The sequence below is a fragment of the Melanostigma gelatinosum genome, assembly GCF_949748355.1.
Source record: "Melanostigma gelatinosum genome assembly, chromosome: 4".
Taxonomy (NCBI): domain Eukaryota; kingdom Metazoa; phylum Chordata; class Actinopteri; order Perciformes; family Zoarcidae; genus Melanostigma; species Melanostigma gelatinosum.
The window spans coordinates 23,351,901-23,379,003 of record NC_136637.1 but is presented as its reverse complement, the minus strand read 5'-3'; the positions used below and the strand labels follow the sequence as shown (position 1 = coordinate 23,379,003).

Sequence of the window (27,103 nt, the reverse complement as noted above, 5' to 3'; positions counted from 1 at the left end):
TGTTATTACAATTATTACAGACAGGAATGATCCTCAAAATAAAGATGATGCGTGACTGTAATCTCGTCAACCTGGAAGGTAAGTATCATTTATTTTATTGATTTACGAGGAGGCGAAATTTGATGTCAGAAAAAGTCTATATTTGAAGAGCGTTATTGACTGCAGACAGTGAAGCTGTTGGTTCACTTGCACGGTTCACTCGGCTGCAGGAGAAGTGCGGAGTGTTTAACTGTCCAAATTATAACCTCGTCTGGTGGTCGCTACACTAGCCTTCATTTAATGAAATCAAGTTGAAATTTGAAGTGATATAATATTTGTTTCATGAAGTTTATTGATGAAGAAAAACTAAACCTGCTTCGTTTGACATGTCATTTTGAATGTATAGCCTATCGGGCTCTACAATATTTGGACATATTATTTTGGAGATAAAGCCGAAATCAAACCTTTGCCTTTGCATGGAGTCATGGATGAAATGAGTATCAAACAGGTGTGTCGTTGTTTCGTTTCCCAAATGTAACGTGACAATGTCTCAGTTGAAACTCATCCATAATAACGAGTATGCGCTTCTATACGATGACAAGACATTTTACGAACAAAAAAAATGTATTTTATCAGATTTTTTGATTTCCTTCTAATCAGTCTGCCGTGGGCCGTGTCCCACAATAAAACACTTGCTTTTATCAAATTACTTTGCTCCGATTTTGCGCATGATTGTAGGCCTACACGTGCTAATATTTAATTAATTACAGAAATAAAAACATAAAAAATCAAATTTAATTTACAGGCAGATTCCTCGAAATAATTGGTTGTTATTTTAGTGAGAAAATATCGTCGATAGGACGACTATATTTTCTAAGCTTAACTTTTATCCTTATTTATTCTCAGCTAAACATAAAGCAACATCACACAGCCCAACAATTCAAATTAGGAATTGAAATATATTATTGTAATAATAATAACAATAATATTGTTATTATTATTATTATTAATAGTATTAGTGTTATTGTTGTCATTATTATTACCAACAAAAATACGAAAGTCTACAGGTAATGAATTACTCTACTCTGACATAAAATATATATGTTTTAAAGTACACTCCCTCTTTTTATTATTAAAAAAAGAACTGGATCTGCAAATGATTTCCCTCTGCCTTCATGAAACTCGACAGAATAAGCGTTTTCCACGGGCTGGTGTGTCGTCCCCCCCACCGCTTCCCACGAAGTGACGAACGATAATACTGTAATGCTTCCGGAGATTTGAGAAGTCCACGACGCGCAGAGCTACAAAAGGGCAACTCCGCGGAAACCACCTGCTTCCTCACCTGTTCACTCGGGAGAAAACGCAAGCAGGTATTTGAATTCAGATTAAAAAGTTATAGATGTTTTTTTCCTTCTTCTTTTTTTTTTTAAATCAACAATTGTCAGTCCCTTTGAGGATGACAACAACAGTCTTAGTGGAGAACAACTACTTGAAAGCGGATGAAGAAAGAAATGGCTGCTCGGTGATGAGCAGCAGCAGCAGCATCGCGTGTGTGCAGCCCTGCCTCTCTCCCCTCCCAGGCTCATTGTTTACTTTCTCAATCACTGTAAGCAAATGCCATCTGTTTCCCTCGCCGCTGTCATCTGCACCTTAATTACCTAGCCAACAGGCAAATAGAGACGATATTAAAACTACATATTTTTGACATTCAAAGTAATTATCTGCATCTCACTCGCATGAGATGCGAATCACCTGTCCTGCGTGGTAACGTGATAGTAGCGAACTGCAGAGAAGGCCCGGCGCTCATTGGAGAGATAACAGCTTATCGGCTTTAAGACGAACAATATAAAAAATATAGCAGCCTGCTCTTCTCATTAGTCTGACTGCTCAGGGTGTTACAAGCCGAGAAAGAACTAAAGAGAACAGTTAAAGACGACTGACTGAAAGTTCCTGAAACTTGAGATTGATCAGCTCTTATCATCAAATGTCAATTGTTAATAAGAGTGGATTTGAAGTGACAATTGGGCTGCTTGGTTTTAACAGGTGTTAATTGAGCCATATGTGTCCCACTATCAGGGCTCTGTGAATTCATGCTGATAGACAGATGATGCTGATCACTGATTTTAACCAAAGCGTACAAACGTTGCTGCTTTCGGGCTGTTCGTCGTTCTAGTTTGGCTGCAGCATAACGGAAAGTTCATTTTGGAGAAATATGCATTATGATAGGGATTATGTTCGCTATTATTCCTCCTGGCCCAATTAAAAATGCCCCCCGCGCAATTAAAAGTGACTGTGAGCACTTAGAAAATCCAACATTCTTTTAACCACTTCATTAGGCCTATGCATAAAATAAAACCGTGCGATGCTTTCATTTCTTTCAGGAAGGCTACACACGAGTGGGTTTTTAACACCCTGTTAAGATCACAACAAAGGCCATGCTTGACCCAACATATGTAGCAGCATGTTTCCGCTGCCCCTGCACCCCGGTGCGGCTTTCTAGCGGCCTCTCCCACTACCGCTGCCCCGCCTGCAGCCCGGCTGGGCCCGGATCCCCTCCCGCGCTCTCGCGCCTGCAGCAGCCGGCTCCGTCCTCTGTCACACAGAGGCAGAGGTTAGAGTAGCAGTTAGACAAGGGCCCGCGGAGAAAAGAAACGCGCGGGGTTTTTCCACAGAAGTATTTACACGCTTGACGGGCACACACGGTGAAGGCCCGGGCTTACAGACAAGAGGCTGTTAACCTGCCACTTCACACCAGCTCCACTGCGCCGGGGAAGTGGATCAAGCTAAATGCATTCCTGTGAGGGCAGAGTCAGGGGAGCAGTGGACACATATAAAGCACATTGTTGGGGGGGGGGAGTTTATAACTGTCTTTCCACGCTGTCATACAACAGTGACATAACTTAAAGCTTTATCGTGCTGATTTTTAAATTGGGGTATGATGACCCGTATTATTTTCAATGAGGTCTGTAATTCACTAACATTTAAACGAATTTTGGGAGATGTATTCAGGATCCTATTTACCAGAAAATTAACATTCTCCATCAGCATATGTCTGCTATTCAAAATGTAAGTAATACACGTATCAGCAAAACATCAATAGTGCGCATTCTGCATATATACATGTTGAGATTATATGATTCTATGTTATATTACTGTATTTTGAACACTGTTCATTGTTTCTGGGATGAGATGGCGTTAATTGTGATTTGCGACAATCCATCATGTTTTATAAACTCAGCAAAGTAAAAAACACCTGCCACAGTGGAGTAAAAAAAAGTAGCATGATGTACTTATTCACATCCCACCACTCAAAAGATTCTCCCGAGTGTTGTTATGGCTCTCAGCCGTGCAGAAGTCACAAAGACAAACAGCCATATAAGCTAAATTACAGCAGGATTGGCTAAGGCCATGTGCTGCAAACACTCGAGCTGAAGAGGCAGAGAGAGGTCTCTCAAGCATCACTCTTCACCCGCTAGAATAACACTTATTTGTAAATGGGGGATAACCCCTCCATGGCGTATGAATATTTCAAAGATGTGAAGGGTCGCTCTCTGCCAAAGCTGTTGGCCAGCACTCAGGCAAGCAAGCCTCTCTCTCTCTCTCTCTCTCTCTCTCTCTCTCTCTCTCTCTCGCTCTCTCGCTCTCTCTCTCTCTCTCACAAAATCCCGTTTTTGTGCCCCCAAGGTAGGTTGGCATGGATTATCTTTGTTTAATGAATGGGCTACAAGTGTTCATCAACAAGGCGAGATTATTGGGCTCACTCGCTCTCCCTTCTGCAAGCCTAGTGGCATATAACTCTGGTCTGTGTGTGTGTGTGTATGTGTGTGTCTCTGTGTGTGTGTGTGTGTGTGTTAGAGAGAGAAAAAGACAGAGACAGACCTACACACTGCAGCCAATTAAAATGCACTCTCCCCTGCTCTATCCCTCCACATCTGCCTCCTTTTCTCCACCAACGAATGGCGCAGAAAAGAAGGAAGCTCATGAATAGGCGCTCATTGAGATCACAGATGGAGTATGGCTTTCTTTTTGCTAGAAATTTGAGAAACACCATTGTCCCCAATCAAAACTCAATGTGTTCGCCTACAATGGTGCCGGCTTTGAGCTCCGCCGCCTCAATTGGCCTTGTTTTTGAAACTTGAAGTGTTCAGCACAAAGACTTGGCCCTCCTAGATGTCACGACCGCTTCGCTTCAGTGTGTGTGTGTGTGTGTGTGTGTGTGCTCAGAAAAAGAAAAAAACACAATTAATATGAAGCTGTAATTACTCCCCTTCACGCCGCTGCACCCATTCAGGACCCCACTGGCCCATTTATTACTTTATCCCATGTGGCTGATAATCCGAATGCCACAGGTTTTTATAAAACCTCTGCAGCGCGGTGCTGGATGCGCGAGGAACATATATATACGTATATATATGTACCTCACGCGCACATCCAGCTATTTATATATATGTGTATATATAGCAACAAGTTGACAGAGGCCGAGGGCTGCAGTGGTGCACGTTTATATGCAAAAAAAAGTTCAATACCGATTCGACAATAAATTACGACCATTGTTTTAACTTTATAATAGTTTCGGATTTATTCGTGCATTCATATTTAGATTTAGTAATGGACCTAACGGCTCACAGTGCGGGTATAGTTGGTGTAATCATCTATTAACCTGGTCAATTAATTATTCATATAATAAGCCTTTATTAAATAGGCTACCTTTATTTATATGAAATTATATTGATTAACAAAATCAGCATTCACTTTTTTTCACTTTCGGTCGTGAAAAATGAAATGAATACATACATTTAGATGATTATTTTGTTTTCGAAATATCACGAAATGCAACAATTGCTTTACTAAATTGTCTTTCTTATGTTTGTTGTCATTTTTTTTTTACCTGAAACGTTTTTCCACAGCTCCTCTGCCGTTCACACAACATTTAAAAGTCTTTATTGATGAGACCAGGTGCCACAGCAGAGATGCGCTCTCTCCACATCAGCGCCCCCTGGTAGCCCACAGTCCGCACCAGCACAACCAGCACAACCAGCACAACCAGCATGCACGTATGCGGTCACATTCAATTCACATTGTCGTTATTTTAGAAGTCCGATACTGAACATTAATACAATACATTATCTCTCTGAACAATGTTTCCTTTCATCACATATGAATGGTGCTGATTGAAGATGGTTTAAAAGTCCAAACGAATCATTAAACTATTTTACCGTCAGCACAGCACCCTCAAATTATTTCTGATTTTTTTCCTCCATAAATTCTCCACTGCAGACTGAAATTCTTACATATACAATTTCATATTCTTTGGTCCGTCTGCAAAGAAAAAAACAAAAGGAGACATTTCATTAGTCAGTTGACCCTCATCAAGGCAATTTAAGAACACCTTAATTAAACACACACACACACACAAAGTGGCATCGATTTCATGACAAATATAAATACATAAGGACATATTCCTTGCATTTAAATATGAAAACGTGTTTTCGTTGAAAAGAAAGTTTTAAAAACAGAAAGTAAAAAACGCTTCCCGTCATTAAAATAAATCCTGATTAATTTGCCGGATTGTTTTTGAATGAGAAAGAATACCGACAGCAGGTATGGAGAATCCACAAGTGACCGATAAACCCTTAAAGTAATCATTAAAAGATGTTAACCCAATAAAACTGTGTTGACTTCCAGAGCCGTCAGACAGCAGAGAGACTGCCCAAACTGCACTGTGTTTATTTCTACGGTTCTATATTAAGAGGAAATAAGAACAACTTTTAACAATTACAATGATTAAATCAATTATTTGTTTGCCCATACCTGTTAAATGGCATTTGTTGGAAGTATTTTTTCTGGCTATTTGTGTGTTGATGAATTGATTAAGGCCTGTATTTAGTTTCTTGGAGGGGGTTGCTCTCTTACAATGAGTGTGGTTAATAAAGGATTAAAAAAAGGATCCGGGCCCACACCTTTACGCCTTTAAAGAAATTCCGACCCATTTCAGCAGATTTTTTTAAAATCAGATTGGTTACATGGCTGCAAGGAAGACGTGTTTTGTTTTTCCAAGATAAAAACCCGAAGTCTCTCCATGTCTATTGTGTCATTAACAAACAGTACTGTGAACGGAGAGAGACAGAGAGGCAGAGATGACCCTCCTTTTGTGGCCACCCAACAGTTTAAGCTGCATAGATTCTGTTTCTTTGGGCAGGGCCGGCGTCTCTGAGAAAGTAAACTTGGGGTGACCCTCCAGGTTAGGCCAGTCTGGGATACAGGCGGGGATCCTGTGATTCAAGGAGCCGCCGTGCTCTGAGATCTCAGTTGTACCCACTTCAAAAGGAGGGAGGAGAGATCACTTGTGTCAGGAATTTTGTTCCCTCGCCAGTGGGCTGCATTCTTGACCCCGGCGGAGCTGGTTAAACATCATGGACGCTTTCCTCTTTTGTCATCGGAGAATCAAGACAGCAACCTGATGTTGCCACCACTGAATCTGTGTCAGGGGAGCCGGCAGAGTAAGCTCATTACCACACAGACACTTTCTCATCCCCCTGTCACATTTAAGGGGTGCTGCTTGGAAGGCGCTGATTAAGACATCCTGCCCAAGTTTGACTAATATGTCAGGACAAAAATTGTTGTGCCTTCTACTTTATGAAAGAAAAAGGAACGACACTGTCAAAGTAAAAAAATTGTCAGGAAAAAGCAAAGGCTTAACAATTTGAGAAGATTTTTAAAGGACGCGTCATCGTCTTCTTAAAAAAACGGAAAACATGACATGAAGAAGAGAGTCCATGGCATTCCAAATCAGTATATTTGTCATGATGACACTGAATATGTAAAATAAATTGGTAATTTTTAATGATTAATTTATTATTATATATTACAAATAATTAAATTATAAATCAGTGCTGTATTCAAACTTTGAATTCCAAAATAAAAAAGTGGTAATTTATCAAACAAGTCGACAAACGACACAATTCCTTCCCTAACAGTTCAAAAGAAGACTTTCCCCCAGTGAAACAAAAACAACTGATGACTATGTCTCATAGCGTATACACCATCATCAGCTGCAGCGGCACAGAGGGACATGCCTGTGCACATTACGCTCAAAAGGCTGCGTGATAGAAACTGTAATCTCACACCTGAGAGGAGCTGCACTATGTACACTGCTCCCCGAGGAAGACGCACTCTGACAGACGCGCACCTGTCTGTCTGCAGAAACGCACCACTGAGCTCCCCGCCCTGCTCCGAACTCGCCCTCGCCCCGAGCTGCACCTGTGTCTGTGACACACGCACGCACGCACACTGCACCAATGTCATCCACGGACGTTTTTGCCCTCAGAGCTTCAGCAAAACATTAATGCTTGAATCAAACTGGGCTCCCAACTCTCACGCGTCAAACTCAAGTTCTCCTCACTGACCTGTTTGAATTGAGACACTTTACAATGTCATATTTTTGGGGGACAGTCCACTGTGTTAAGACGTCAAGACATCATGGCCGAAACATTTTGAAACAGCTCAGTTAGAATACATGTTTCTATTCTGAGCTTTTCCTCAGGATGGACGGAGACAAAGTTGCGATGGACAAACATTTGGCACAAGACTTAACCGGTACATTCTTGACCAACCATATGGAGCTTTAAGCATGAGTTCAGGGCTTTTAATGCCATTTCCTCATGGAGTCAGGAATGATTGAACTGGGCGACCCACCGTTTGATTTTCTGTCATCGTAGCTGAACGACCACAGAGGGATATTTGAACTGTTACCTGTTGTGTCTTCTTGCTGCTGTTGCAGTGAACGCTGTTCATCCCTCCATCATTCAGCACAGCCAGAGTCAGGTCTGTGGCTCCCACGAGGAATCTCTGAAAAGGCTGCGAAATGTGCCACAATGCATAGATCTCATGGACAAAGTCAATGCTAAAGATCTTTAAACAATAAAATAACGTGAAACATCTGTAATTGTCTTACTTGTGAGTTCTTTGACTGAAGTATTTTCAAAACCTTTGCGAGGCAAACCTAAGTCTGAACAATAAAAAGAGTTTTAATTTCCTTGACTAACAAATGGCAATCGTTGAAAATATATTTTTATATAGCGATCTTTGTCACACCTTGTCTCACAACGGTTGAACACAACTTGCTCAATATTTTTTAATTAAGAGAAAGAGAGACAGAATTTGTCCCGCAGGGTTCCTGTCTCACTCTCCCTGTCATGTGCCTGAAGCAACTCTTGTCTGGTCAAACCCAGGGAAGTTTGGCTGGCTGAGCACATCAGGTCGACTCATTCCTCGCGTGAGAAACCCGACGAACCCACGGCGCTGGTGTACTCACTGTGTGTATTACACAAGTAGCCCCAGTGATTCATAACTTGCATTACCAAAGACAACTAAGTTTGACCTTTTAAAACAATTTGAGTCATATTTTCCCCACAATGAACACCGTAGGATTTGATTGGCATTATTCACAGAGCGGTTCGTGAGATAATTGTCTGTTTCACCCACACACGATTACGGCGAAGCTCATAGAACTCCCATTTGGAAGAAGACAAACTCAAAACAGCTTGAACAGACTCGGTTTGCTGTCCTCATTTATCATCTAAGAAGATTTAAACCACTCTGGGACCAAACTGGGTCTTACATCGTCCCCCTAAAGAGACAGAGTTCAGTATTGCAGTCAGGTGAAGTCTGTTCTAAAGAAGCCAGAGTTCACATCCACTAAAGTCGGACTTTGACTTGTGTAAGAGATTATAGTTGTACAGTGATTTAGGAAAGGCCCATCGATTCATTTCACGACTAATAGCTCCTCGTTATGGAACATTTTGACATCAATTTAAAGACAGACACCAATTTTGTTCCGTAATTAGTGTTTCTGATTGACGTTTCCCGTATCACCAATCAATATTCTACACTCCAGCAATCCCTCCCCAGTCTTACAAATCTTCAACTCTTGATCTGCATTAATTACACATTCTTGTCGTGTTTTGTTTTCTTCCTGAAGCAGCTTGTTTGTGACGCTCGCTCTGCTGCGGTTCTCAAACTTTGCCTTTCGCTGACAGAGGAGCCCCGCTACAGATGGAGGGCTAAGCCTGTGTGATCTCTCCTCGCTGAAGGCAGGAAATTATCTGCAGTGTGACTGATATTACCAGGTGGCGTGTGACTGAGAATATTAAAACATTGCAAAAGGTCTCTCGGTGGCAACAGCGATGTGAGGATGCAGATCTAAACTTCGGTATCTGTAAAAACTGACTCTGGACAACCTGGGCAGCGTGTTCCGGGTTTCTTGATTACAATCAAACTTCACATAAAACAGCGCAAACATTATTCAGAAGTTGAACATGAACGCCGCACATCAAGATATCTAACAGCCTGTTTAACACAAGGACCTTTGTGATTTACTTTATTTTGGCTTTGGCTTCTGGAGTCTCACCTGTTTAAAGCAGCCACAAAGTTTGTGGCTCCCAAAGACATCAGAAATCTATAACTCAGATGTGTTTAAAGAAACTGCTTTGCGCAATTCATTAATAATCACCCATTAATAAATTATTAAATAGTTATGTTATCCTAATACGATGCAGAAATTGACATCGATTCGCAAAGTTTGATATAAAATCAGACGATCTTCCATTTACTCCGAATATTTATAGGCCCTCCATCACAAATCTTTGCATAACTTGAGAGAAGAAAAAAAAAAATGAAAAAAAAAAAAATCACGTTTCAATAATTTGTGTGTGTGTCAGGATGTGTTTCAACAGATTTCCGGGCAAGACCAATTGATGTTCATATTCATATATTTTATAGAATGTATATCAAACTAAAACTAATACAGCATCAAACTTAAAAAGGATCAAGAGAAAAAAACAAAAAAAACAAAAAAACCTGAAAACTCATCATTCCGCTGGCGTGTGGCGCAGTGGGTGTTAAAACCAGGGGGAGCGGAGACTGAGGGGGCTTCTCATGTGCAGATGCTGCAGGCGTTCCCGTCACGTCTCATCCCCGCGGCTGACAGCAGACGGAGGGATGCAGGGGGGACAGAAAATGGAGTTTGGGAAGGTTGAGGGAGGAAATACAGGTGTAGATGAAACCTCCCTGACTTCTGTCAGGCAACATCTCTTCTTGCTTTTTATTTCCTTTTTTTTTTTTTAAAGCATTTTTTTGATTTCAAACACAAAAAAAACATGTTCTAAAAAAGCAGCCTTGGTGTGTTGAATGTGGACACAAGGGGAAGAAGTCCATGGTTTTTTTTATTTTTTTTTATTTTCCTGTGACAAAGATTTGTCTTCTCAGTCTCTCGATTCTGTTATCGTACTGTGTTGTGTTGTCGGGAACGTGAAGTTGTGGAGCGAGAGAGAAGGAGCGAGAGAGAGCAGGAGAGAGAGAGCGAGAGAGAGAGCGAGAGAGAGAGAGAGAGAGCGAGAGCGAGAGCGAGCGAGAGAGAGAGAGAGCGAGCGAGAGCGAGAGCGAGAGCGAGAGAGAGAGAGAGAGAGAGAGAGAGCAGTTTGGGGGAGGTGAATGTTTGGCCGTGTGCTTGTGATACTGTCTTTGCTCCTCTGTGCAACACGTGTACACTTGGCATTCATGTGCCACGACCAGGCCGAGGGCAGAGAAGCTTACTTGCACTTGTGTGTCACTGGACGTGCATGCCAGTGTGTTTATGTACGTCTGAGAGGATTGGTTATGTGTGCGTGTGTGTGTGTGCGTGTGTTGGTGTGTGTGTGTGTGTGTGTGTGTGTGTGTGTGTGTGTGTGTGTGTGTGTGTGTAGGCCCGGACTGGTGGGGCCCATGCTCGGTGACTAGTGTGTGTCCAGCCAGTTTATCAGTCAGTCGGTCCTCTCAGGTATCAGAGGGCCAGTTCTTATTCCCTAGCCTCCAGGAAGAGCGTCTCCTGCGGAAACAACTTGGCCTCCAGCAGAGTCGACCCTGGATCCATCTGGGTGATCTGAGAAGAGACAAAGTTGGGGGGGGGGGGGAGTAGAGGGAATATATCAGACCACCGGCAATCAAATGTCTTAATACTTAGGCTGCAACTGATGATTAGTTTCATTATCTATTTATCTGACACGCATTTCTCTCAATTCACCGATTCATCATTCAGTCAATAAACGTCAGAAAATAGTGAAAAATGCCCATCACAACGATGGCAACATGTCCTCTTCCAATCGATTGTTTGGTTTAACCAACAGTCCATCAACCAAAAATATTAAATGTACCATAGTGTGAAACAGAAAAGCAGCAAATCCTCACATGTGAGGAAGCAGAACCAGCAAATGTTTTGTTTTGTTTTTTAAAAGAGAAAAAAAAAGAAAAACCATCAAATTTGTTTGCAAAAATGTTTCTGCCAATGAACTAATCCATCCATTGACTAACTGTTTCCTCGCTGCTAAATGCCTTTTATTTTTCTTCTGTTTCAGCCTCCACACTCAGCTGCTATTTTTGAAGAGGAGATTTTAACCAAAGTGCTCAGCAAAGTGGATAAATACTGTTCGACAAACCTTCTACAGGCCTAAGACACACAAGCAGGTTCTTAAATCTCCGGGTTAACCCTAAAATATTAACTTCCGAAATGTCGTTTTCAGATTTATCCATACTTGTGTGGACGAGACAAGTAAGAGAGTGTGTATTATTCTAACTTCATGTTTAAAAAAAAGTCAAGGCAGTAATCTGAGCAGCTATAGAGCTTCGTTTCCCTAAGAGGGCCATCAGGTTTGTTTTCTTAAAAAGGCTCCAATCCAGAACAAACTGATGGACGTTACAGGACGGGAGAAAGTGTGTGTTGTATCTGGTTGGTTAGTGTGTGTGTGTGTGTGTGTGTGTGTGTGAGAGAGCAAGAGAGAGAGTAGTGGTGATTTAGAGGACAACTGTGTGTTTTTAAAGGCTAATAATGCCTTATTTCAGCTGTGACAAAGGTCGAAACGTAGAGGAGAGAAACATTTATGTGCGTTCAACGCTCTGCACGACAGCTATTGTCTAAAGGCAGAGGAATAATGCAGTACCACCCACAGCGGAGGTGATGGAGTGAGCTGACATGAAGGGGGTCTGACCTTTGTTTTTCTCTTAGCTTATGTGAGCTAATCACTGGAGGGGTTGTGTTACATCGGGCCAATCTAACACCTGGGCTGAATGGGCGAGGTGGTGTGACACGGAGATGTGTCCAGGGCTTATCTGATGACTGCTACGTCAGCCCCTCTGATTAGGGCTCCTATTCTAACCCCACAGTGGGATAATTAACCAGCTCCCTGTACCTGCTTTAGAAAGGTTGGGGGGGGGGGGGGGGGGGGCAAGCTAGCATGGTAAAGGTCGACCTCACAACAAGCAGAGTGATAGGTCTGAGACAGACTATAGTAGGGGAGGAAATGTGAACTCTGACCGTGAACTGAACCGCAACTTCCCCTACAATCGCCTCCTGCAGACTATGTGACAAGTGGCCTCACGATCCGGTATTTTAAAAAGTGCAAATGAAGCTCTGTACATAAAAATCTAACTTGATTTTTGAGCTCCCAAGAAGAAGTTAAGATACCTCAAACCATCTCAAACAATGGTGATAAACAGTGAGTCTATGTTCGCGACTGCAAACACCAAAAAAAAATTGTGAAACAATCCACACATTTAAACGAGGATTCGGAGAGAAGAGGAAACAGGAGGCAAGTAAAATAGGGGAAGAGGACATATCAGCATCAGACAACCTATCCATCTCCCATGGGTGTTTGGAAATGTCGGCAGTCTTTGACTCCATGTCTTTCATCTCCTTGTCCTCATTTCAACGTGTCACTTAGACTCTTGACTTTTCAGCGGGGTCCCTGGAAGCCCGGCGGTGGCAGGGAGGGGCTGCCACATCAACCTCATGCCCCATCACCTAGCCAGCCGCCTCGCAGCCCAGCGGGGAGCGACACGCCGTGAAGAGAGGTAAAATGCTGTGTGTGTCTCTTTATGAGTGTGTGTGCGCGAGTGTGTGTTTGCTGAAAAAAAAGAAAGAATCATATTCCATCCCGACAGCGGGGAGACCGACCAATAGGGTCTGCTGCGTTCTTTTTCCCACCTCAGGAGCAGCGCGTCGCAAATGGCTGCCATGCTAATGAACCCGACAGGCTGTTATGACACCACAGCATCAGGTAGGAGTAAATGAGGCTTTGGGGTGGAGCAGGTGTGTGTGCAGAAGTGTGTCTGTGGTCTACATATAAGCCTGTGTGTGTGTGTGTGTGTGTGTTCTTCGTGAATTCGGGAAGAGAGTTTGTGCTCGTATAGTTCACCAGGGAGAAACGATGGGGGGAGAGCAGCATCTGACTCTCAAAAAGAAAGTAGGGAAACAAGATGCCACACTGACACAGGAGACGGGCGCCATCGGTGATTGTTTACATTGTTATCCAATTAACAGACCATAAGCATGGAGGCATCTGTCAACAAACAAAGCTGTTGTTTTTCCTCTGCTCTGCCTAAGCCATTTTCTCTCCTCCTGTGCCTACACAGCCATGCATGCATACATACATACATTCATACATACATACGTACATAAGACAGACACAATCTCGCTCTCTGCTTTGCAGTTTGTTTTTAACCTTGAGTCAATATCATTTTCATACGCCAATTTAGATCAAATCAATCAGCTAAATTAGGGGCCGACTATTTTAAAAAGACGAAATTAATTTACAAAGATTTCCATCCGTCTAATTTGTGAAAAAAAAAAAAGGTTTTCCAGAAGTTAATTAAAAATACACAAATGAACAGAATAAATACTCAATTGAACAAAAGCTAAATCCAAAAGAGGTTATACAATATCTAGAGGCTCAGCATTAAAAAGGCTAATTTTAAAACGGGAACTAATTAAAAACACAGATGGTGCCGCTCGGCAATCTTTGATATTTTGTCTTTACTTTCCTGTGAAGAATTGCGTGACATAAAATAATCGCCAATATCAACCCCGCGTATTTGCAGTTATCAAATAGCAGATTTTCAACGGTCAAAACCACATAATTAGCACTTAACGTGCAATTTTAAATAAATACCATAACTGTAAGGCACTTGATTCAAATGAATAAAACACACTGATAACAGAGGAGGCGACCCCAAGCAATGCTGAGCTGTGAAAGAAAAGAAAGGGAAAATAAACACAGGCCCTCGAGATGTCCGTTTCCAACGTAATCAAACGTGCAGCTGAAATAACGCATTTTTAATGAAGCCATTACAGGCCCTACTATGTTAATTAAAACCAAATAACTTGTCTGTTTTAAACTAGTGTTGTCAAGTGTTTATTTGGCCAATTACAAAAGCAGTGGGAGATCATTATCTGCTGCCAGGAGCGTTGACAGCACGTAGCGCCGGGGCGTGAACAGAAAAGAACAGACCAGAATGCGGCACTTCAAAGGCAGAAATGCACCGCACAGACCGGACGAGGGGGGGAGGGGAGGGGGGCGAAGAGAAAAGGAGAGAGCAAGCCAAAGGAGAGAAAATACAGAAATACGATTAAATACTTTATGCTTTAAAAATATATTTAAAGGGTATTTTTTTTAAAGGCTAAAAAAGAAAGGGATTTTTTTTGGGGGGGAGAGGCATATGGAGGACACAAAGGCTGGAGAGGGAAACAAAAGTATAATTGAGCAGGGAGGTAGAGCGGCAGGGGGAGAAGGAAAGAGGAGGGAAAGGGAGAGAGAGGGAGGGAAAGCTGGGAGGCAGAGGAGCAGCAGAGTGATGAAAGGGTCGAGATCCTGAGAGTTAAACTCAGACTTTAACATTACAAGTGTTAATGTAACATATGTTTTGAATAATACATTGTTCCTGGTATGGGTTTTCCACAAAAAAAAAGTTGAATTCACTTTTTGTTTTTTAATTCTCAAAATCTACTCCTTTGCCCTCCTTCGAAATTCCAGAATCTATAAATATGCAAAAAAAAAAATTGGGTCTCCTACTTCCAAGTGAAGTAACAACAAGCAAAGCGTGTTTTTGAGCCGAGATCTTGGAGATCCCGGCCTGAAGTTTATAGTGTATAGAGCCACGTTTCACATCCCCACTCAGAGATGAAGCAGAGTGCCGAGCAGCACCATGAAGCCGTTTACTGCTGATAAAATAAGCCGCCGTAGTTCTTCCTGTGAATACGATTCGTTCACGATAGCAGGACAAGAAAAACAAAACATACCAGTACAACAGATGTCAAATCTATTTCAGTACAACCCCTCTTCTGTACCACTGTTTATTTGTCCTGCATCTCAGGTTTTGTCTAAGAATCATTCAGGCAAATTCAACTGACAGAGCTGGAAGACGGATTAAGAGAAGGTGAAATGGAGTACAGTGTCACAGTGAGAAAAAGAATACGCTGGTATGACAGTGTTTGGGTGTCTGTGTGAGCAGCCAGGCAGGAAGGGCCGACAGCCAATTATTATACCGGCAGTCTAAACATGTTCACCGCGAGCTGAAGGAAGAAGACCTCGGGCTTTTCAACGGTGGTTTGTGCTCAACAAGTATCAAAGAAAAAAAAAAAGGAGGAAATTCTTGAATGGAGAGCTGAAAACTGAAACACTAAAAGTCTCCCCCTCCTTCCTCAAACTCGCTGACAGTCATAGAAACGGAGAAAGGGTTAGCTCCCTGAGCACGGCTAAGCCTAGTACAAATGATGCCAGTGTAAGGCCTGCTGTAGTGCTGAAGAGATAAGCCACTGATACCAAATGTTGGGGAACAGACTGAGTCCAAAAATTGGAGACTAATAGACACTTATCGGCGGAAAAAAAACCCCCACGAATCAAAACCCCACGCGAATCAAAGACGTCATTTGACTCGGACGTTTTGCCTTTAAATTGTCAAAAGATGATTTACAAAATGTGAATACACCCGCGTGGACCAGATGATCGCATCGCAGCCCCGTTTTCCTGGTCGATGATGTTGTAGTTTCAGCCAAAAATACTCAACACAACTTGAGCAAATCCACTAATTTGTGTTCGAGCTGAATGTATGGAATAAAGCAGGCTTGCGAGGAGGGGAATAGCAAAGAGAAAGAGTGACAATGCACAAAGCTGCTGAAAACTAGAAAAGGGAGAGAAGGTTTCAACACTTGTGCCGTATTACAAATGCAATAGTGGTCTGTCCTCTATCCTCTGATCCTGGCAGAGCAACAGTGAGAGCGTCTGGATGGGATGGAGGCTTTCTATGCTCCCTCTCATTTAATTACAACACAGAGCTGCAGGATTAGACAGGGGCCTGTGTTCACAGCCTCATACTGGCACTACCACTGAGCTGCTTCTCTCCTCTCGTTCCCCAAATCTCTCGCCTTTCCTTTTTCTGGAATTATCTCCCATCGTCATCTTTTTAATAACTTCCCCACTTGTCTTCTCTATCCTTTCCTCTTTCAGACAGTTTCTCCGATTAAATCTTTTCTTTGTTTAAGCTTTTGTCTTCTCTATTCTCTGTTTTCGACTAGTTCTGCAGTCAGCAGCCTCTCCTCGCTTCTCTACCCCTCTAATCCTCCCATCCTGTTTTTGCCGGAATTTCATCTGCGATGCAGACACATCTTTATCTCTGTCTCAAACACATGTTTACTCTTGATTATAAAGAGACAACTGTGAATCCTTTAAGTGACAAAGTTGTGAGCGGGGCATGTGTTTGCTTGAAAATATTTGTGCATGTGTTGAAGTGTGTGATTGTGACGAAATGAAGAGTGTGAGCTACGCGTTAATGTGTGTGTTAGTTTGAGGTGTTTGTGCCCCGGCGGTCTCTACAGACTACGATGGCACACTGCCTGGGCAAGCCTACACACACACACTCACACCTCTATACAACCAACACCACCCACCCCTCCACATGCACTCCTCTCTTGATTAATGGAAATCCCATTTTTGTTTCCAGCAGCATGGCTAATTAAACTGGTAGTTAAAACAGAGCTCATTAGCTTCTCTGCCACAGAGTGCGGCGGCGAGGCCCTCTAATGACTGGCTGTAGATGGCTGAGTGCTGCCGGGCGTCAGCAAAAGAGCCATAGAGAATACTGCTGTTAGTGCTGACAACTGTATCCTAACACAATCACAGGGTACTGTATTCACAATGGACCGATAGTAATTAATATTCGCAGAATAATACGTGTGCGCAGGTGGGTGGATAAACAGCGGGCTTAGCTCGCTCCGTCACAGGTACGAGTAAACAAAAGCAGCGACACACACCGCGGACAAAAACGGTGGCAAAAAGCAAGAAATAATAATAATCCCTCAGCAACAACAGATTGCCTTAACGATCGTCCCTGCTGCTCTCCAGGCGAGGAGAGGAAGGTGCAACACTCACATTTTTACGAGGGAAGGTGGTGAGGAGCTTGAACTCTTCGAAGGGGTATCCCTTGGAGGCCACGAAGTCGAAGAGGACCTGAAGCTTACAGCTGCCCAGGAAACGCCTTTCCAGAAACTCGCCACTTGGTGTGCGGATTCGCAGTTTGCTGATCTGCTCTGCTGAATCCTCGTCGGGCTCCGACGGTAGGGCCTGCTCCAATGACATGCGGATTGCCTGCAAGAATGTTACTTTGGTCAGTACAGCACATTGACAACTGTCAAATACCTCATAACGAGAGAAAAGGCCAGCTTTCTATCAGGCAAATGGCCTAATTGATTAAAGGTGGACTTCCTTTAAGAGAACAGAGGTAACATCAACAAGGCAAAGACGGTGCAAACACCAGCCTCCTCCAGACTCAACGCATCATTCTGTGAAGTAAGGAAAAACGTCACTCTGTTCTGTCAATACTAAAATACATGAAAATGATTTGAGAAAATGAAAGGAGTAAAAAACAAAAACAAAGATTCTAGATGAAATAGTGATTCCCTGTGTTGAGTGAAGGCAGAGCTGTTTACATACAGGTGCTGGTGAGGTGCAGCTGTCATTACTGGTGCTGCAATCCTCCTTCTTTCAAGCCTATTAGCATAATAATGTCTCTATATTAGAGCGGTTTACAGTCTGTTGACAGAAAGTGAGCAGGAGTAAAAAGTTACTCGGTTAATCCAGTGATGATCTAAAATGATAGAAAATTGTGGATCATTTACGAAAAGGGAGGATTAAATGCTTTCCTGATTAAAACATCTTGTAATTTAGCTTGTTTATTTCAATGCACATTAAAAAGACCAAGGTAAGAGACACATTCATCAAATGAATTGAATAATAGCAGGAGAGGAAGGAAGCTGATTCAAAGTCCTCTGGATCAGAATCCAAAAAAATAAATAATCTGAGATTCACTAAAAGTGTAACTTCAAAAATGACCGCTGGCTCTCTGCTCTCTGTTTATAGTCAAATTAAACCAGAACCTCAACAGTAACGCTGGCAGTTATGAAGATGACGACACGCTAACCAAACACGTGTGAAAGACGAGCCAAGAAGTTGCTCCCTGAGTCGGATTGCAGAACTGTTGCCTCACATTAATTGAAGGATCCTCTTGTCCTGAGAATGATATTGAATTAGTTGCCATGTGCATCACCCTGTTCCCTACAGCCTGGTGAGGCCCAGAAGGTTGCCAAGTCGCATTTCAGTATTTAAAAAAAACCCCAGCCAAGTGTTTTCCTGGTGCTTCATGCTTTACTGCCGTTGCTCAGTCTTTTAGGGAAACCTGAGATTCTGCTGAATATCACAGTGTCTACCACAGAAAGTCATGTTTCATAAGAGCTGATTTTAAAGACTCTACATGTGGTACATTTGGTCTACACCAGAGTGAGAGTGTCTCATAGCACAAAGACATCCATCATCAACTGTCGTCCTCCACATCAGAGGTAATCAGCTCTCCTGTGCTTCAAAAACCACGCTTCAGCCGCTCCCTGGAGCCTCTCTCCTCTCCGGTCGCCTCCCCCCTCCCCCGCCTTGTTGTTCCTGTTTGGCCAGCCGGGGAGCATATGCTGTGACAACACGCCCCGGCTTTATTTACAAACCATAATGCAATTATATTTCATAAGAGTGTACAACAGTAGCTCATTAGCAGCTTCTGGTGTTGGGTGGGCAGGGTAGCACGCGTGCCGCTCCACCATCAGCTCCCTCAGGTACAAGAGCTGATGCTGACTGAGTCAAAGGGGCCCCCGGGGACAGACTTGCACCACGTATACACACACAATAGACAGACGCGTGTGTGTGTGTGTGTGGTGGGAGACATACACATGCAGTCAACCACAGACACAAGCACAAACACCCACACAGGTAAGAGGTAGCGTCCCTCAAGAAACCACAGGACACACGTCTGGTCGAGCCTCGGGCCCAGGCTGCTCCACACAAATAATCAGGAGCATCTATCCGCCGCTCCAGCTCCGCTCGGCTAACCGCAGAAAGCAAACAGATGACGGGTGGGGGAGAGCGGTGCACCCGACAGCCGCACAACTGTATGCTAAGATCCCTGAAGGAGGTAAATAGTAAAGTCAACCTACACAGGTGCATGCACATACGCCCCACCTCAATTCACCAGCTCCTACTTTCATCTCACTCTTCTTTGCACAAAAGGCACAGAATCTCAGAGAAAGCACTCCCACTGGCATTGCCCGCTCTCTGGGGCAACTGGTGTTTTTGCTGTGTCTGAAGTTTCTGCCGTGTACACGACTAGATTACTCATAAGACAGAAAACTGGAAACAACAAGAGGTAAAAACGGTTTACACAGTGCACTTTTGACTTTCTCAGAGTTGTAAAGTGCAACATTAAAGTATTATATGAAAATATGCATTTACATTATGGTAAAACAATTAATCCTGGCACATGTTGATTTTTATTTAAGGATATTAGAAGTCTGTTTACGGTAAGTGACAACGTAGTAAGCAGGAGGTGCCTGTTAAGATGAAGACCAGCATTTGTAATCTAAATGCTTAAATCAAATTATAACTTGTTTACTTGAACAGCTATATGCAAATGAGTATTTGTACAATTGTATCATTAAATATAAATGTATTCAACTATATCTTTGGTAGAAAATATAATGTCTGATTTAAGCTGCTGAAAGCAGCTAATGAATTATTGTTAACTTCTTACATTACCGGTACTTAAACTTTTGTGGTTTCCTACGTACAGGAAGATAAAACATTTTTTAAATTATTTTTCCAACCAAAAACGTCCCAGAAATGAAGCAACAAAATAATCGCTCAAGAATTAAGTTCAGTTACTGTTGAAAGTTAAAATTTTTGAAATTTTTTTTTAATGACAATTCCCAATAGTGTTTTTCTTTCTGTGTATTTTTTAAACCTTAAAGTAGTCAGAAATAGAAGTAGCCACCACACAATGCAGTATTATGTTGTGATGAAACAAAAGGGCACCCAGGTACCATTTCAGATGAATTTTAGCTGCTGCTTAACAGTTTAAGAGAGTGAAGTTGCCATTGTCCGGGTCTTGCAGCTGTTGGTCGCGCTCATATTTATGAATATCTAGACTGTAGCACAAACACAACACCAGTATGTAAACACAGGAGACACCATGGAAACCATTGAGCCCGGGAAAGGGAAAATTTCTATAAGTAGAGTAACACAAGGCCAAAATGGCTATTGTTGTTTAAAATACACAAGCGTGCACACACAGTTTGGTTAGTGGACTACAGTGATATAATTAAGAAGGCCCGACCCGGGCCTCTTTTGTTGTGGTCTGTTTACCTTAAGTGACAAATAACCCGAGCGAGCTGGGTCACCAAATACCTCCGAGTGGCCCGAGGCTCTCTGCTCTGCTGTTGAGTAAACAACATTTAGCGGGACTACACTGTATTACAACATTGGTGCCATCCACAGACAATTATTGTTTTTCCTGCATGCGTGACAGTGTGTGTGTCTGCCTCTGTGTGTGTGTGTGTGTTTGCCCCCTCTTCACATACAATAATTGTTTTCAAGTGAATATGCGTGTTTGCTTAGGTTGTGTTTGTGCACAAGCCTGTGTACATGAATTGCCTCAGTCTTTTGTTCACTTGGGTTTCAATATGAGGCTGTGTGCTGTACTGCGAAGCAGTCAAACAGAACAATAACTGTTTGCATGTAAGGTGACATTAACAGGGACGTGCCTCGCTGTAATTAGAATATTTTATTCTTCGGAAATGGCTGTGTGCCTATTCGCCCACACTACACACGCACCACTGACTGGCAGGCTTCACCCAAAACCACAATCTAATTGACTCATTATTGAGAAGTGAGAGCAAGAAAAAAACAAAAAAACACAACGGCACGATGGCTTAATCACTGCGTGCTGGCAAAACATATCCTTGTTCAGCCTTGCACTGATGAAGTTGGGTTATTAATTCGGGTAATTTGCATAATGAGAGTATGATGTGCGTATGGCTGTTCTTCTCACCTCCTTCTCGTCCTCCTGCTCCTTTTTCATCCGTTCCAGGCGAACCTGCTCGGCCTCTTCCTTCTCTTGGGCTTCTCTCTGAACAAAGAGAAAGAATGAATTGATTAAATGGGAGGCGACGACAGGTACTATGTTTCCCACTGGATGTCAAGTTTCCTCTGAATAATTGTTACAGATATCCAAGTAGATATCAACGTAACGTAGTTCTTTAGACGGCAATTATCTAAAAAGCTGTTGACATGACACAAAATCTGAGAAAAGTAGGAAATCCAGGCATTTGTAACGCTGGAATGAGCTGGAATGTTCATTTACTTAATATAGGATTGAATTGATTATTTAATTATCATGAACTTTGCCGTATAATTTTGCATCACGTGACTAATCTATGAAACGAGTACCGGTAACAGTTTCAGCGCTACCTCATTGCATTAATATACCCGTTGTGCTAAATAGCATTAAACTCTGAAAACAGCAGCAGCAACTCCAAGGTATTTAACTTTTATTAGCAACACAAATTAGTTTAAATTGTACAACAAGAAAATGGAGGTGATGCCTTCTTGAGAAAGAATGTAAAATCGTGGTAGAAGTGGTGCTTATTTAATTAACCTGTACATTTAATGTATTATTATTTCCCCATTAGTTGGGGAGCAGCAGCTTTTATTCCCGGCTCCCACTACAACACAACATTCTAGACACAAAACATGACGTACATGATGTACACGTGCTGGCTAGAATACCACAACTAACTCGGAGTGCATTCATTCAAGTTGCTAATGCGTTTCATTTTTCAAAAAATACCTTTTTACGGTCAGCATCTAAAGACACACGGTAGGCCTCGTCCTGTTCTCTCTTCACCGTTTCTCTTGCCTCACGCTCGTCCTGGGCAGAGACGGGGAGAAAGAAAGTGTTGTTTCCATTAACTAACCACATAATAAAAAGGACACACAAGGACAAAACATCTAAGCGGAGGCGCAGGGTGTGGGAGCCAGAGAGAGGAGAGCGAGACAAGCAAAAGAAAATGCAGCATGTCAAATGTGGTAACGTACAAACACCAGGTATGAAAGAGTAGCACAGAGGGGATTCATTGTGACCGTGCTGTCATTTACCAGACCCTGAGTCTCTTTTATGTTTCCTCATCTCAGTTTCACCATCCCTTTCTCTTTCTTTCAGCTATAATTATTTCATCATTCTTTGCCTCTCTCTTCCTGTTTGTACAGAGGGAAGGGGACAGGCGGCCCTTCTCTTTATGCCTGCTGTGGCTACAAAGTGTTTTATAAAGACTGGGACTAAATACGAGCGTCCATTGTGTTAACAGTGCACAGCCATTAGCTTTCCATTTTCTGAAGGCCCATGCTGTGTGCCAGCCCGGATATGGCAAAGGAAGCTTATTGTGATGGTCAGAGGGCTACTGTGCAGCTAAGCAAAAGGACAGTGTGTGTATTGTTGCATTCAAACAGAAAATGCAACGGATACATTTGTGCTTTTGGCCCGCATAATAGATGGACATTGAAAGGAAACTGTAAAAGAATGGCAGAGAGGGACAAAAGCATCAAAAGTGGCCACCTTCAATAGACTGGTCCCCGAGTCACGCAAACATGGCACACAATAGATCACGTTTGATACCCATCTTGTACTGTTGTAATGTTTTTCAACTGCACCATCTGCCTAAAATGACCTAATGCGCATGAGAAGCATGACGTGAAACATTAACCTACCATGTATCTGCTCAAAAACAATGTGATGTAAAGATCTTATCTTTGGAGGCTTTTCTACATCGATCTATCTATCTATCTATATCTATATCTATATACATATATATATATATATATATATATATATAGAGAGGCTACTCATCGTGTTGGCTACACATGGGCTGTCTGTGTTAATAAACTCCTATTTCAGTGGCCAGAAGTCAGAAATGCAAGCTGTCACACATGTAATGTTTGCTCACATAAGAAACTTGACACTTATTTGCGGTTGCCTGTGTCGCTTAGAGCTACTTTAATTGGGGCAAATAGTTTATGTAATTATTTGTTTTTGGACAGCACTGTGGCTCACAATTCACAGCAAGACAGTCCAGAATAAACCTCAGCTCAGGTCCTTTCTGTGGACCTTGCGTGCTCCTCTGATGTCTAATTATATTTCCCCAGGGTGCTTCAGTTTCCTCTAATGTCAAAAGAGATGCATGTTCGGTGCTCTTGACCATTGCTGAACATTGGTTAGCTTTGGCTGCTCATCACATGAAATCCATGTGAAATGACCTGAGCTGAAAATAGCCTGCGACGCTGACAGATGCCGACCACAAAACCTGCCGTGAGTCGTCTGTTACCAACTACTAAGCTAAAACACAGACACCCATAGGAATGACTGGCAAGTCAGAAAGGTTGGTTGAAGGCACAATGTGGTTGTCCAGCTGCTCCATTTCCAGACCGACACAAAAGTCACTGTCAAAGTGGAATGTCTGGATCGGGTGGATGTCTGTGTTCGTGTCTGAGTTTGTCTTTGGAAAGGTGAGGTGGGGGGGGGGGGGGGGGGGAAAGGAGGAAAACTGAAAGAAGGAAGGAAGGGAGAGAGGGAAATTCGACAATGCCTCAGAGCTGCTACAGTGAAGACGGGATTAATCCAGAGTCAAGGCTGACTTCACCGTGGAGATGGGATAGGTCCTGTCAGATACAGGATATACTAAAATCCTGTGGTTATTGGTACTAATCACATTGGAACATTATGCTTTCATCATCAATTATACTCTCTACGCTGTCTTTTTGACATTTTCACAAGCCGTTTCCTTCTGACAGGCCACACCTGGGTAATTATCACGCTATAATACCTTTCAGAACAGCTTTGCTAAACTCTTGTACAACAACCAAGCCAGTTGTTGCAATGATTATAAAAGAAGTGATGACAGCACAGTCATAAAATACAACTACTTTGCGCAGATGCCATAAAAAAAAGAGAAAAATCAGGATGTAAGAAATAGAAACACCATTTTCAAAATCATTCTGTGGTTAGCCAGAGATGGAGTGCGTAATCTCATATTTTTAAGATGACATAATGAGCATGTGTGCTATTATATTAAAACAACAACAAAATATAGTTTCAATATCCCTAAATATGACTTAATGAGGTCAACATACAATGTAAGCTAGTCAACCAAATCAGTCCCGGAAAGTGTCAAGTAGTGAAAGATTTCATGGACAGTCTGCTTAAATTCTTGATCAGCCAGGTCCTCATTTCAATGTAAGTCGGACTGTTTAAGTTCTTGTCTGACAGCTCGAGTTTAGAAAACATTTACCATTATAGAACATTGGTTTATGTTAATTATAGTGTTATTATAGTATTGACAAAAGCATCCTTTTAGTATCAGTACTCCAAGTTACTAATACTGAAAAAAAATCAAAAGATACAAAGTGTGAACCAACAGTACATCATGATTCATGACACATGGACATACTCTGAATACCGCTCGTCTCTTAGATAGATAGATAGATAGATGTAAACTTTATTTATCCCCAGGGGGAAATTCGTTTGTAGCAGCAGCAATTTACAGAGTAAAATATAACGTATGGAATGCACAATATCTACAGTACAATAAAATAACAGAGCAGATATTGAATTGAAGGAATAGATGAATAAAAAATAGCTAGAATAGAATAGAAAATAGAAATGCACAGTATATACCATGAATATAGTGGTATTAATGAAATAAAATTAGCAACTAGTAAACTAAACTAAACAACCTGGACAGTAGAGCCAGGATCACCAACAACAGCCGTGTGGCGTTGTAGTCATGTGAAGGACGACGATCTGGCCCGAGGTGTTTTATTATGAAGTCCAAGTATAAAGTCTCCTCTTGTCATTGTTGATTTTTTTGATGTGTGACGAGTGAGTATTGTAGCAATAAGCAAAAGAAGTCTCACCCTCAGGGTGTGAGTTTGTGCGTGTGAGTGTGTGACAGCAACTGTTCCCATAAGTGAAATGCTATGACTATCCCATTAGCATTGTTGGAAAGGCTGTTTAGTTGATTGACTGTTCAACTGGTGTGACAGCTGTCATATACATAGATACAGAAGTTAAAAAAAGAGGCACAACGTTAGTGAGAATGTGACGGAGGAGCGTGGGAATAAGAGAGACAATACACAGACCAAAACATGTGTGACATGTAGCTCGAAGAACAGGCTCTTATTAATGATCACAAATCATAATTATATCATAATTAAAGAGTAAAATGGAGCTTGAGAGGATTACTCTAGAAGTCCGCTGAAAACCTGTCTGGACGAACACGCACAGAGTGTCATTCATTCTCTTGTTTGATGTCACTGAGTAAACACATCAGTAAATGGTGAAGAGGGTCAGGTGAAAGTATTTGACAAAGAGGAGACCTCCTTGTCCTACTGTCCCAGATTCCTGTTTGTGACATGAAAAGACTCCCACCACTGTTCCCTCACTTGTCTGCATGGAGTGTATCCCTCAATGGTGTTTGAACACTTTCTATTGGAATAAGAGTAGTCGACAGACGCAGAGCAGCACAGTGAGTCTGGGTCCCGTCCCTATTCAAAGACTGTAGTTGGTACATTAAGCTAGAACTAAAGAGGAGTGAGGTGAAAAGGTTAAGTATTCTCTGCTTGTCACAGTTTAACAATGCCGACTGATCCGTTTCATCTTGTTGTGGTTCATCTCTTCAGCAGCATTTTAAAGACTCAAATGTGGCCACCAGGGCCTTTGAATGTGGCTATAGTCAAGGAAATTAAGATTAAAAAGGTTTGATTTGTAACTGGAATACAAATACACAGCAGAGACGCTGAAGTCACCGATATGAACTTAAACCTTGAACTTTATTACAGTCTTCATATACATACGGGTAGAAACATGAAATTAGACCTCTGCATTGAACTCATCCTAAGCCTTTTAGGAGCAGTGTGTTGCTGTTAAGCGTCCAGGGTTCAGTGTCTCGCTCAAGGACACTTGGATATGCGGCCAGTAGGAGCCGGGGATCGAAACTCCGCCCTTCTGGTTAAAGAACGACCCGCTCGGCTCACTGAGCTACAGCCGCCCTGAAGATCATTCAACCCTCGTCCTACCAACTGGGGTCCAAGCACACCCCACAGGTACACCTTCTGTCATATCTTACAGGTGCTTTACTCTATCATTCAAAACCTGCTACCAATTGCAGCTACAAGATCAAATAGAATAGATGTATAAAATGTTTGTCACGGGTCCGACTTTAAAGTACCACACACTGTCAGGGGGGCAGGGGTCTATTTTCGTTTTATAAAATATGTAAGTTAACTGTAACTTTGTTAAAATAGTGTTTTCTTGTTTCTTCAGGTAACTACTACTACCTAAGAATCAGAGGCTGACATTTGTGTTTCACGGTCACAGGCACCCTTGTTGCACTCAAACCTCACCTCATCTTTGATGTCCTCTTGTTGTTGTGCTATGAAGATCTCCATTGCTCCCATTAACCTCATCATCAGCTCGTCCACTGTCGTATTGCCTGGAAATAAAAACGGCGTGGAACATAATCTTTTTGCATTCTCACATAAATTACAGACAAATACACAGTAGACGATATCGAAATATGAATAGAGTTGTAATCACCTTGAATAACATTTAGAACTTCATTGGATGTGCGTTTTCCCATGACTATAAGGAGCAGGGGGAACTGGTCTGTCTTGTATGTCCGTATAGTCTGTGTCACCACGCTGCCAAAGTGCCTCGTACACATGGTGAGTAGTCTGCAACACAAAGAAATAATTATCCAGTTCAAATGAATCCTTTTATTCAATTATAATCATTTTTCTTGGAATTGAACACATATTTCCAAACCTGTAATTTAAAAGGAAAATACTTAACACTTAAAATACACATGCATGTACAAACAAACATTTTTACAACT

The 27,103-nt window shown here is 42.1% G+C and overlaps 1 protein-coding gene across 2 annotated transcripts in view; it reads right to left on the bottom strand.

The window, feature by feature from the left end:
* Positions 1 to 9,790: 9,790 nt before the first annotated feature.
* Positions 9,791 to 27,103, bottom strand: part of faf1 (Fas (TNFRSF6) associated factor 1) — a 58,401-nt gene continuing 41,088 nt past the window's right edge. The window contains exons 14-19 of one of the 2 annotated variants that reach the window (XM_079266703.1): positions 26,806 to 26,942; positions 26,613 to 26,701; positions 22,006 to 22,086; positions 21,208 to 21,285; positions 17,214 to 17,429; positions 9,791 to 10,897 (exon numbers count right to left, since the gene is read on the bottom strand). In XM_079266703.1, coding sequence (XP_079122829.1) covers positions 10,814 to 10,897; positions 17,214 to 17,429; positions 21,208 to 21,285; positions 22,006 to 22,086; positions 26,613 to 26,701; positions 26,806 to 26,942 — 685 coding nt within the window. In that variant the 3' untranslated portion in view covers positions 9,791 to 10,813. The remainder of the gene's footprint in view (positions 10,898 to 17,213; positions 17,430 to 21,207; positions 21,286 to 22,005; positions 22,087 to 26,612; positions 26,702 to 26,805; positions 26,943 to 27,103) is intronic. The other variant, XM_079266704.1, reaches the window with a different exon arrangement.